This window comes from Neurospora hispaniola (genome assembly GCF_033458365.1).
Source record: "Neurospora hispaniola strain FGSC 10403 chromosome Unknown B0T23scaffold_3, whole genome shotgun sequence".
Classification (NCBI taxonomy): Eukaryota; Fungi; Ascomycota; class Sordariomycetes; order Sordariales; family Sordariaceae; genus Neurospora; species Neurospora hispaniola.
Genome location: NW_026944408.1, coordinates 4,843,432 through 4,856,137, shown reverse-complemented (window position 1 = coordinate 4,856,137; position 12,706 = coordinate 4,843,432). Strand labels below are relative to the sequence as shown.

At 52.7% G+C, this 12,706-nt stretch overlaps 4 protein-coding genes across 4 annotated transcripts; all 4 read right to left on the bottom strand.

The window, feature by feature from the left end:
- Nucleotides 1-413: 413 nt before the first annotated feature.
- B0T23DRAFT_313894 (uncharacterized protein) lies at nucleotides 414-2,050 on the bottom strand (the record flags this gene model as incomplete). Its single annotated transcript, XM_062834768.1, has 6 exons — nucleotides 414-638; nucleotides 712-997; nucleotides 1,217-1,238; nucleotides 1,349-1,704; nucleotides 1,776-1,867; nucleotides 1,910-2,050. Coding segments are annotated over 6 exons (1,122 nt in total), but the record flags the coding sequence as incomplete, so codon positions are not given.
- Nucleotides 2,051-2,732: 682 nt separating this feature from the next.
- B0T23DRAFT_395328 (uncharacterized protein) lies at nucleotides 2,733-3,256 on the bottom strand (the record flags this gene model as incomplete). The annotated part of the gene is made up of 2 exons (XM_062838184.1): nucleotides 2,733-3,001; nucleotides 3,097-3,256. 2 exons carry the CDS (start codon nucleotides 3,254-3,256, stop codon nucleotides 2,733-2,735), a joined length of 429 nt encoding a protein of 142 aa, XP_062694743.1.
- Nucleotides 3,257-8,274: 5,018 nt separating this feature from the next.
- Nucleotides 8,275-9,273, bottom strand: B0T23DRAFT_283119 (uncharacterized protein; the record flags this gene model as incomplete). Its single annotated transcript, XM_062834243.1, has 3 exons — nucleotides 8,275-8,580; nucleotides 8,623-8,919; nucleotides 9,001-9,273. Coding segments are annotated over 3 exons (876 nt in total), but the record flags the coding sequence as incomplete, so codon positions are not given.
- A 943-nt stretch (nucleotides 9,274-10,216) lies between these two features.
- B0T23DRAFT_315010 (uncharacterized protein) lies at nucleotides 10,217-11,408 on the bottom strand (the record flags this gene model as incomplete). The annotated part of the gene is made up of 2 exons (XM_062834835.1): nucleotides 10,217-11,299; nucleotides 11,367-11,408. 2 exons carry the CDS (start codon nucleotides 11,406-11,408, stop codon nucleotides 10,217-10,219), a joined length of 1,125 nt encoding a protein of 374 aa, XP_062694741.1.
- Nucleotides 11,409-12,706: the final 1,298 nt, after the last annotated feature.

Below are 12,706 nucleotides of genomic sequence, written 5' to 3'. Positions count from 1 at the left end.
TGCCTCAATGTTCTCCCTTTCAACATGACAGCATGTGACGGATGACGTCTGTCTGTTCATTCCAACCTTTTGCTCTTGGTTGCTGGATTTATTGCTTTACACTCTCTACTCTACTTGGTCCTCAACTCCGTCGAGACCTTCGGCTTTGATGCCTTTAGTGACAAAGCTCCGCTACTTCCATCTCCTTCCGGACCATTTGCTGCCTCCGTTTGGCATCTCCAGTCGCCTCACCCCTGCGCCGCTTGTTCTTCTCCCTCGCATCTCTCGCGCAAGGTGTTGCACTGAGGCGCGCGACGCCAGATACATCCGGAGCAACACCAGACGCCTCGGGTATGGCGCCACTCGATCAGACGTCTCAAAATGGGGCTTGGGCGGGGAGACAAGTGGTCCATACACTTTCGGGCACCCGGCTGCTAGACGGTGGCCTTGCAAGAGCTCTGGATACCCGTCTTCTTGTTTCTGGGCCCTTTGCACGTGTCTTCTTTTTCAGAAGTAATGGAATTCGGCTGAGAGGGGTGCTGGACCTCGATATCGGCATGACCGGCCGGGATAGTCGTGTCTTTCACACTGATGCGGAGATGTAGGGAATTCCTGAAGGAAGAAAGTCCTTGAAGCACACGCTTGGCGCTGATGCTGGGCTTTTTTTGCGGGACATATGCGCAACAAAACGCTTGTTAGTGGACGCGACGAATGGTATAACGTCAATCGTACCAGTGGCAAGGTCGTCGTTGACATCAGTGTTGTCGGTGATGCCTTTGTCGTCCGGTGCGTGGGGCCACTTCGAAGCTGAGGCAACGTTGGAGAGCTTGACGTTTCCGTCAGGAAAGCCGGGATTTCCTCCGGGAGTAGGAATTGAAGTTTACAAGCCGCTCCCCGAACGGGACGTCTGACAGTTGAGGCGTTTCCAATGACTTTCATCTGGTGGCCCTGGACGGAAGTCCTTTTCGGGGAACCGTGAGTCTGGCCATGGCCTAGGAAATCTGCGACCGTGCGAGATCTGATCAACATGGAACATGGAGGTTGTGCCTCTGTCTGGAGCTCTCTCGCCAGTTAGAGGCCACAAATTATGAGGAGTTGAGACAACAGGAAGCGAAAACCGTGCCTTGTATTATACCTAGCGAGAAAGGATCAAAGAAGGAGTGGACTAACACGAACAAGATATCGACCCCCCGTACCAGCACGTTTGAGACCTCCACAAGCCCTAACGACCACATACCTGTGATATTCGATAGAGGTACCTGGTTCTTTGTTCCATTTCACCTCTCACTTTGACTCCTTCCTTTAACCGCAGCCACCTTTGACCTTCACTAGGCCTTGCTGGCACGCTTGCTTCCCTTGGACCACTTACCGCCCTGGGGCGGGTTGCCCGCTTCGCGGTTGGCCCTGGCAGTTCGGCCAACACCGCGGCACTTGTCACAGAGCCGCTGGGTATCCAGCCCGCCGCGGTAGCAGCGGCTGCATACGTAACAGCCCTTCAAGTTGGTGGCCTTGATGACCTCCTGGCGGGCTGGCTCAGAGGGGTACACTGAACCAGCAACCACCGGGCGGTCGGTATGGATGGTCTCGACTCCAGCCTCGAAAAAGGGGACAGGGATGTTGCCAGACAGAGGCATGGAGGGATGAGGAGTAGAGTTGATAATCGGGTTGTCGTTGGTGAAGAGGCTTGGTGTCGAGATATGACCAGGGGGACCTCGGGCAAAGCGTCTGTGTAGTTGCAGTCATCTCGGCGTTGTAGCATTTGCTACAACTGTGAAAGCCGCGAGCATAACGCTCACGTACAACTCGTTTTTGCCTCTTTGATAGGCGGTTTCTCAAATGGTTGAAGCAAGAGCTTACACCCGGCGCCTAGGGGAGTGCAGGACACTTTCTACATTTGTCTTCGACGATGATGGGGGTTCTGAGAGGCGACTTGATAAGGGGTGAGTTGATGGGGGCACTTGCTGAAGGTTGACTTGTTGAAGGGTGACTTGCTGCTGGCGCAGGGCGCTTCCTTCCCTTCGCCCCCTTCTGCCAGTCGGTGGAATGCGGGCCGCCCTTCTGGCCCTATTGGCCTGGCTGACAGCTACCTCTAGGTAATTCGGGCAAAGACCCGCGAACTCCAGACGCGGAGCGAATCACTTGGAACAGGAGTAATACCCCCTGCGATAACCCTCAAAAACTGCGGCCTGGCGGGCCATAGACGTATGGTTCTTTAAGTGCTTGAAGCAGAAGTCGGCGTCCGGGGACTAGACGGTTGCCTGACACTGACTAGCAGTGCACTGCTTGTGATGACTGCCATCCGGCGTCTCTACCGTGGTGTTAAAGGCGATAATGTAATTCCCTCTCGGCGACATTTGTGCCTGTGATAGTTTCCTGGTGCTCATCCGCCGCCTAAGTGGTTACGTCTTTCGTCGTATTGGTATGAATGGTATGATGGTTTATCGTTATTATTCCTGAATTAGAATGTTCCATGCAATGCATGTGCAAAAAGACAAAGTTTATATAGTGGAGGTACCTAACGGAGATCACACGGATTTAGAGAGTTGTAGTGGAAAATCCCTTGAATTGTATTCACAAAGAATCAAAAAGAAAGTAGAGTACCGCGAATTATCAAACTCCTATGCCAGCACGTTTAAGACCCCCCCAAGCCCTCACGACCACATGATGTTCAATACCTAGAGGTAGCTATCAGTTCCCTTTCACCTCTCACTCTGATTCCTTCCAAGCCTTCCAACCACTTCAGTCTAAGCCTGTTAGGCACGCTTGGTGCCCCTGGCCCATTCTCGTCCAGTCGGAGGAATTTCTGCGGCCCGTCTAGCCCTTCCGTCTCGGCCGACTTGGCGGCAGGCATTGCAGAGCCGAGGTTCCTCGAGCTCCTCGTTATAGCACTTCGAACAAGTGTAATAACCTCGAGCGTACCGCTCCGTAACCAGAGCTTGCCGGGCTCTGGAAAAGCGGTTGCCCAAGTGTCCGAAGCAGTAGCGCTTACCCGGCGACTTTTCGCACTTTCTAGTTGATGATACTAGAGGCAGGTGAGCGGTTAGCACCTACCTGAGAAAAAACATTTGTAGTTCTATAGAGACTCCGACTGTGGGGCGCTACAAGTTGAGACAGCACCACCCGCGGTGACAAGACCCGAACATGCGGAAATAGTAGGGCCAGCAACTGGTGCGGGGACAAGACCAGCAATTGCGGAGGTGGCAGGGCTAGCAACTTGGGCGCTCGAAGTTCCGACGTTGTGCGTTTGGGCGTTGATATAAGTGGTGTTAATCTCCATGTTGTTGTTAATAGGGAGGTTCCTGTACACGCCACTGTTGACGTTGGGCTGGGCAACGGCAGCATTCTAGGCCCTAGAAGGTGCACCTTGAGGGTAGTACCCGGCAACGGCGCCATAATAAGCCCCGTTCCAAGCAGGGTCATATTCAACGATGAGCTGAGAGATAGTGAAGAATGCCTTGTATTGGAGTAATTTTGGCCAACATGTGCTCAAAGCACTTAGAGGCGCCCAGTGCATAAGCGGGTTTGTAACATACTTCCATTATATTTAGTAGTGAAAATGATCGCAAAACATGCTTCATCCGCTCGACCACAGGGACGAATCATATGAAGAACAAACGAGGAATATATACCTATCAACAGTGACCATAGCATGGAAGTCAAAGACGGCTGGGCGACTATTCCATGGGCGACAAAGACGTAAGAAAGGAAAAGTCACAATGGCAGTATGGCAGGAGAGGAATTCAGGACAAGTACTCGCAAAAGAGCCCCTATGATGAAAGTGTATTAGAAAAGAAGGGAGTGGACTATCAGTGATTATCAAATACACCTTCTCAGCTCGTGAATAACTCCCTCCAATCCCTAACGACTGAAGAAGGCACTGAGGCCACCGACTCTACAGTTTCTTCCACTTTTAAATCTTGAAATCGTTTCCTCTCTCTTCGCGACCCTCAATTTCTAGGGCGCTTGACACCCTTGGCCCATTTTCCTCCCTTAGGAGGAATGCCAGCTTTTTTGTTGGCTTTGGTGTCGAGATTCGACCGGCGGCATCTCGGGCAGAGCTCCTGCTTTGCCATTGGGACCTTGTAGCACTTGCTACAACTGTAAAATCCGCTAGCGTAACGCTCACGGACAATCTGTCCACGCCTTCTCAAAGGGCGGTTTCCCAAATCCCGAGAACAGAAGCTTGCACCCGCCACCCGGCGTCTAGGCGAGGGCAGGACATTTGTGGCATTTGTCCTCTACTACGACAATCACCGAAGGGCGCTTTTAATCCCTTGACATTTGTCGCCCTCATTACCTCCTGGCGGGCCTTGGACGGTCGGTTGGCCAAGTCCTCGAAGCGAAAGCATCGAGGCACCGTCTCGGCCGACTTGGCGGCAGGTATCGCAGAGCCGTAGCTCCTCCAGCTCGGCTTAATAACACTTAGAGCAAGTGTAATACCCTCTGGTATATTGCTCCATAATAACGCCTTGTCTGGCGCGGGATAGGCGATTACCCAGGTGCGCAAAACAATACCTCTTACCCGGCGCCTAGGCAGGTAAAGGGCATTTCTAGCACTTGTCGGTAGATACAATAGGCGGGCGTTGAACGTGGTTGTTGCCTGGGCCTGGATGGGGAGGGATCGCTTCGTTGTAGTGGATTTCCGTGAATCCGGGAAGGAATACTACCTCTACTTAGAGGTACCCGGCGCCTAGGCGAGCGAGGGACATTTTTCACACGTTTCCAACGGGGATAACAGTTAGTATAATCGTTGTACATAGGTAGATACCTAGAAATCAATTAGAAGACTTAAGGATCATATAACACGTAGCGATTTATGCAATCGTCAAGGAACGAAGCCTTTAGTATAAGAATTGGGTAAAAAACCTTAGATGGCGGGAGGACTATGGTTGAGAAAGGGGACTGCCAGCAAACTAGTATCAGAGATCCTCCTGAGAACGTGAATGACCCCCCCAAGTCTTCAACGATGGAAAGGTACCTTCCGTCTACCAGTTACCTACTTTCTTTCTTCACTCTACTCCAAGTCTTTCTTTCAAATGCCGCCAGTCTTAGCCATCTTCTAAGTACCTAGACTGACCACCTTGGGCAACCTAAGGGCGCTTCCGGCCCCTGGACCACTTTCCGCCAGTCGGCGCAAGGCGCGCCGCCCTTCTAGCCCGGGTGGCACGGCCTGTCGCCAGGCAAAATGGGCAAAGGCCCGCGCGCTCCAAACCCGGAACGAAGCATTTGGAACAGGAGTAATAACCCCTGCGATAACCCTCAAAAACTTCCGCCTGGCGGGCCGTAGACGGACGGTTCTTTAAGTGTTTAAAGCAGTAGCCGGCGCCCGGGGACTAGACGGTCGCCTGGCACTGACTAGCAGTGCACTGCTTGTTGATGATAATGGGTGGGCGTTGATTGGTAGGCTCCGGGTTCGGGGCGCTAACAGTTGGGACCGCACCTCCCCCGGGGACAAGGCCAGCAACTGAGGCGGGGGCAAGGCCAGTAACCGGGGTGGGGGCAAGGCTAGTAACTGAGGAGATGGTAGGGCCAGCAACTGGGGAGATGGTAGTGCTAGTAATTGGGGCGGTGGCAGGGGCACCTTGAGCGTCGTACCCAGCAACGGCGCTATACTCAGCCCCGTTCCAAGCAGGGTCATGTGCAGCAAGGCCATCAGGCTGCCAATTGTTGTGATAGCCTGTTCCTACTGGCAAAGCATTGCTGTTGCCAAGATCCTGATACATATGTGTCAGTTCACGATCAAAAAGGATTGAGGGGTTTGAAGCTTCTTACCTGAATGGGATTTTGGAAAGAAAAGTTGGAGGCATTGACTGAAGCCATGGTAAAACCCTGGCCATTGTGAAGATTCTGTCACATTTTCGTCAGTTTGCGGTTAGAAGGGCGGAGGGGTTGTCGGTTTCTTACCTGAGCGGGATTCGCCAAGGTGAGATTGGAAGGATTGGCACGATTGGGGTCAACGTAATAGTTTGGATAATCCATCTTTGTTGTTTCGGTTTTCCCTAGGATGGTGTAGAAAGGTCCGTTTGTTCCCCTTTGTCGAGGTGAGGTGGTCTTTCAAGGTGATAATGCGATGATAGCGAGGCCCGTCAGTGATGTACCCGGATGATGTTTCCAGGGTCACCAACGTGCCGAGAGCGTGTCCGACGATTGCTCTGCGACTTATTAGAGGCAGACCAGGACTTGGGTTTTGCCGCTGCTTGGGAGTTTTGGGTTGGTAGTGTTTTTGGAAAAAGAGAAAAGGGCGGGGGGAGGACCTTAAATACCCTGGCAGGAAGGGACTAAATTCATGAAGAGCAAGTGAATGCTCATTCCTCGCACGCAGAGCGTATAGTGGAGCTAAACGACAGGCAGGCACGAAAGCCGGCCTATGAATTTCCGCGAACAGGAGCAGTATTCGTAGCCGGGGGAACGAACCTAAGGTCCTTCCTACCGTCACTTGAACACTGTGGAGACTAATTTCCCCAAGGGAACACTTTCTGCCAGCTGTCCGCTGCACGCGTTCTCAGTCTCTTGTTTATAGTAGGAGCCTCTGCCAGCCGACGGGCAGGCCGATTCCTCTGGACAACGCTGTTGATGTCAACCTTGATCACCTGACCACGCCGGTACGTACCCCCGTTGCCAGGCCTACCAGCACTCAGTAGAACCCTAAGTATAGCTGGGGTAGGGCCTCTCTAGCCTGCCGGTAGATAGAGATTGGTAGCCGGTGGCAGTCCCTGGGCCCCGGCTTCCTATGAGGGAGTGATGATAATTACCGCGGGGTCGTAATGCATTACCGTATTTTTCATCTGGGTCAAAGGACGCAGGACACTCTTTCATTTCTCCCCTATCGTATTAGAAGATCACTTGTTATGGACACAAATCCCTTTGTCCGCGACGTATACTTTTCTGTCTATAATTTTTTGAGTGTATGCAACGAATACCGTTCGCGTTTGGTCTGATCTTTGCTCCCCTCTGACTTCCGCCGTACCCTTGTTGCAATTAACATCATCTACGTTTTTCTCTCTAAGATAGGTACCCTCCCGACTGAGTGGAGATATGCCTCGTACTCGTGACCTTTCGTCATCATCAACTCATGAACCATAACGTGAAGTCATAACGCGAAGGTCCCTGGCGACCTCCTTAGCATTGCGCCACTTCTCTGTCCCATTATTGTCAACGACGCGAGGCAATGGATTCTGTGCACTGCGTGCTTTGACTAGGTGGGAAGCTTGGTACGGGCGCGGGCACGCAAGGACTTGATGGCGGTAACTTCGATCGTAGCACGCGTTCCAGACGGCACCAGGGACCTCGAGTGCAGCGGAGCCCGCACTTGACGCAAGGCTGGCACTTGGTGTTTGCGATTGGAGCTCCAATTCCGTCCGCATCCTTCTCCACGGTCGTTGGAATTCGATGAATTCCTGTCTTGTGGTATATATGGCAATTCAGGAGGGTGCCATTGACGCCAACCCCACCGTCAACCGCCCCCGGCCAGTCTTCCTACCAAGACCACATACATCCCCCTAGTTGGACGCGCCGATGGCCATGCACTGGCGCAAGTATGCTCATACGTGTGCCTACCGGCAGCTATCAACACGTGATACTCCCGCACCCTAGCGGCGGTGTAGACGACAGTGCTTTCATAGAGGTAAGAAGATTGGGCCATGTATGACAGTCCGATCCCCGCTTTTGAAGTTTTTCTAGAGCTTCAATGGGTAAAAGGACATGCCGGAGTCGAAGAGAACGATCAGGCAGATCGCATTACGAGAAGGGCTCGTCCAGAAGATGACGGGAGAGATCTTTTCGTAGCCAGCGGTAAGGATCTGGATGCGACCGCACTACCGCCCGCCATGCATCTTCAGTTTCAGACGACGTTGTGGCAAAGACAGCCCGCCAACGGCCATCACGACCCTGGGGCAGATAATATGATCATCGCAAGAGGAACAGCAGGAGGAATGATCGAAGACGTGGCAAACTCGCCTTAGTTGCTGACTATGAGAATCGTAGGCACGATGTGCAGGCAAGAATGATCAAGGAAAATCGTGCCAGGAAGCGCGAGCAGGGCAAGAGACTGGCGCAAAGTGCTGAAGTCAAGTTGTGGAAAAGTAATATTAGGCCGGAAATACCCATCAATCTTTTGTCTTTGCATCCCAACTCACAGATGGTAAACCATTTCCACGAACTAAAGTACTATGAAGCAATTCTTTGACTGAGACCCGCTTGTGACATTCTCTGTTTCTTCTGGGGGTTTATAGACAACGGGAGGAAACAGGTCCTAAAGCAAGAGACCCGGGCAGTTCCAATCGAAGACCCAAACGTAGGAGTAGCCCGCTTGGGAGAAGCAACTTCGGCGCGCTCTGCAATGGCGGGCGTAGTGGAAGCGAGGCCAGCTGGACCAGGTTCTCCAAATATGTCGAAAAAAGAAAAGTCCGCGAGAACTTCGTCGGCGGCAAAAAGATCAGGAGCCGGCTCTCGAGGGGTAGGGTTAGAATGGCCTTGTTCAGCAAAATGCGGCTGAGGGACGGCCAGACGAGGCTGTTGAAGTTCGAAGCGAGACAGAGAGGGCGGAAGCACAGCGGTATCAGGGGCAACTTGCTCATCACTAACCCACTCGTCGAAAGCCAGCTCAAAATGACCAGGCTCAGGAAGGGAAAAACCCCAGGGAACCGGGTCCTCGGCTATCAACTCCTCATTGTCCAGCTCAGAACGAGCCGGCTCAGGTAAAGAAGGCTCAGAGCGATTAGGAATGCCATAGAAAATGGGATTGCCTTGTTCATCCCAACCTCCGGGAGGCAGGGAGGGGAACGGTAAGTATACCTCGGAATCACGAGGCTGACTACCTCCTATAACAGCGTCGGGGGCAATGAGTTGGGAATTGTCGCGTGAAAGGGCGCGACCTATAGTTGAAAAGGCGATTCGTTCGGAAAGAGTCGATTGAGAGGGCACGACGGCGACTTCGCCAGCCTGTCCTTCTTGAGCTTCCTCAGCAGAAGGGTAGCCGCTAGGTTGGTTGATCGGGTCCAAACCATCAGGTCCGTAGACTACTTGGGATAGGCGGTTGAACAAACTCAACTCCCAATCGCTGAGGGTGGCACTACTACCGGTATAGTTGTTTGCGTGATGGAGACTGTCGGCAGGCAAGCGGGAATCGATGCCCGAGTCGGGAGAGATGCTTCCGGCAATATGTCTGATCGGGGCGCTGTCGGTTGCGACGTTGGCTAGGTGGATAGGAGATTGAATGTTTGTCTCGGTGATGCAGCATGGCGGAGTGTGCTCAAAAAGCTCGTCGAGACCAGTGGGTGTAACACCAAACTGCGCCTGCTGTGATGCTTCATCGTCAGCAAATAGCGTAGTACTGGGTTACTATAGGAAAGCGATAACCGTACCTGCGAATTGGGTACCGCCGAGCGGCCATGCGGCTGGTTCATGATGTAACAAGAGCGAGGAAGTCACACAAGGGCGTGCTTGGGTCCTGATCAACCCTTTGCAAATGTAGTAGCCTCGGGACAAGTGCTCGAGGATTAACCAACGAGTCCTCTGACTAACGTATGATATTAAGAGCGAATTACTTATACGTATGCAAGAGGATACAATGTACGGATCGATTTGTGGAATCAGTATCGTATTTAGTTATAAAGACCGAAACAACAGCCACCTAGTATGATTCCACGATTTGAATGTATGTTCATTGGCTCTAATGTGTAAATAGGGAAAAAATGAGCTACCAAGAACAGCAAGCCCGAAGACCCCAGATACTTTTCACCGTCTTGTTCACTGCCACAGCTGACCAAACCAGCATAGTCAAGCAATTCATCGTTGAAACAAAGACAAAGGCAAGCACATCCTTCAAACCAAGGCTTGATGATGACGTACTGCCGGATCGTATGGACGGGAAAAGCTTGAGATGCATGTGGAGGTCTCAGGCCGCTTTCTGGACCCTGCCGCCTAGAACGGCTCCGGCGGCTCCAGATCCCGGATCCTTTCAGTTGCCAACGCGCTTCTTGCGCGGTCCCGCATTTCCCTTCTTGGGGCCACCTCCGCCGGCACGCTTGGCCGGGATTCCCTCTCTACGACGCTTATTTTGCGCCTTGCTCCTCTTCATACATCTAACTTCGCAATACTTGCGAGGTACGGGCATTTCGGTTTTAAGACACCCCGTACAAGTGTGGTACCCGCGCGCGTGGCGTTCTTTCACCGTCCGTTGGATTTCGGCGCTAGGTGATACCCTAAGGTGCTCGAAGCAGAGGATGGCCGAGGTCTCCTAAGCCCTGGCATCGCATCCTGGAGCATGGCACTGGGTCTCAACGATGATGGGTGTCCGAATCCGCTCACTGGAGGCGGACTGAACAGAGGCTACGTTGGTAGAATTATGTCCAGAAGAAGTGACACCCATCGAGGCGCGCTCTGAAGACGTGGTGGATGTATGCTCGAGGTTGACAGCCATGGCATGCGCGGGCTCAACTAGAGCGGGCATGGGAACAGAGGGCGCAGGTATGATTAACTTCTCTGAAAACATCTCAGAGTATGTCGGACCAGGCTCTAGAAAATCCTCGTCACCGAAAAAATCCTGGAAAGACTTTGCTCCCTGGGTAGCCTCGGAAGAGATTGACTCGGCATGATCTTGCTCAGCAAAGATCTCCTCGAAGTCAGCAGGCTCAGCAAGTGCAGGTTGAAGAAGTGCAGACTGAGGAATAGGCTGAACATTAGGCTGGGGGATGACTGCCTCATCGGGGATTGCTTCAAAGTAAGAAGGTTGAGGAAGAGCAGGCCGAGACGAATTGTTGTCAAAAATTGGATTGCCTTGCTCGTCCCAGCCACCAGGTGGCAAAGAGGGAAAGGGTAAGCAGACTTCAAACTCCGAGTCAAGAGGTTCACTACCTCCGGCGACAGACTGCGGAGAAGGGTGTTGCAAAGCATCGTGAGAAACAGCCGAAGAAGTCGTAGGGAGAACCACCCCTTCACAGTGAGAAAGTTGGGTGGCGGTGGGAGCGACTTCTCCATCGTGTCCTCCTTCAGCAAGAACGGAGATACTACCACTCGGCTCTCCGTTGGGACCGGTATGGCCTTGTCCGTAGACGATTTGGGACAAGCGGTGAAAGAGACTCAATTCCCAGCCGCCAAGGATGGGACTACTACCTGTGTGATCGTCGTGCTGAGAAGAGAGATTGTCGGGAGGCGAGCTTAAATGGGTGTCGTGAACGGAAAGGATGTCTCCAGCGGCATGATCGATTGTTGTGTTTGATGCGGGGTTGTATGAGTGGATAGCTGACTCGTTGATGTTGTCGAGTGTGATGTGACCGCAACGTGCGTCGCGACGGGCAGGCGGGCCTCCGAACTCCAGGGCCTGTCATGCTTTCATGTCAGTAGGTGTTTCCAGCCAGTGCTGGGTTTCTATAGGGGGGCGATCGTACCTGAAGATCAGGGCGCGCCGAGCGGCTGTTGGACTCATCCATGATGCGTGGCTACCAGTGGTACGAGAAAAGGCAAGCAGAGAAAGATATTGGGCAACGACGGCGATGTATTGCTTGGACTTCGGAAGCGAGGGAAGTGGCAAGGGAGTTCGACCGAATGGTCGAATCTGGAGGGGGAAAGTGTGAGTCGCGAACTTGATAGATTGTAGTGTGTTCTCTCGATGGGAAGCTTGATGGTTCTGCAACGCGAGGTGCGAGGGGGGCTTCGATGGCACTTACTAGGTAGGTAGTTGACCGCAGGAGCGAGTTGCGGCTGGTTGAGCTTGTGCTTCGGCAGGAAGCGCTGTAAGCAATGGCTCTGCTTGCAGCTAATGCAACGAATGACTTTTGGCGGAAAAAACGGCAGCGCCCTGCTATGAGGAATCGATGAGTGGTGCGCGAGTCGGCTTGAGCGAGCGCGGACCGAGCGCGACTGCTCGATTCGCCTACGTCCACCGGACGGTCACAAGTTCCTTGCGTCGAGGATCAAACGCGCAGTCTTTTGCGATTCGCCGATGGAAGGCCTGATGGTTAATGCCTCGTGCTGGGCAGCGTTCGAAATTAGGATGGCGGGTGTGGAGAGAGGATGAGGCGGATGCAGGTGGGAGAATTGGGCCAGTTTGGGGACCAACGGGAAGAAAAGAGATGCAGGAGAGACGACAGGCGGTAGAGACGTACTTTCACCCAGGCCGCAGCGCCAAGCGTCCCAACGTGAATACGGGGTCAAAAAGGATATCTCCGACTCCCTACTTTACGCGCGCCTTGCCTCGATATGTATGCCAGTCACTATCCTGTATAAGCAACTACTGAATGGAATAGACGGTATTCCCGGTGTCGAAGCAGAAAACGGGTTCGTCAAAACATAATCTTCCGATGTCCTGTCAGTGCGAGACACCGTTCATAGAGTATGTATGAAGAAATTCAGTCAACTGCCGGGCGACTGCCCAAATTCTCGGAAAATGTACTCACTCACGAGGTGAGAACGTACAATACATATACAAGAGAAGAGTCTTGAGGAGCAGTGACGTGTTACTAAATCTGCTATTTAGGAAGAAAAGAGTGCTATGACTGACCCGGCTCGTTCATCGAAAGCAGCTATATAATGTAGCCATCTTACTCAACTTCGAGGTCGCGGTATAAAACACAAGGCAGTGTACTCGCCGGCTATCCTGCTCCAGTTCTCCCCTACCGGTCAAGGTCCTATAATAATTACAATATAATATTACACTTGACTTCGACGACACTCCGAATGAGCGCGTACGTGGACTGGCACGGATGTAGTCGGTCAAGCAGCTTTTTGA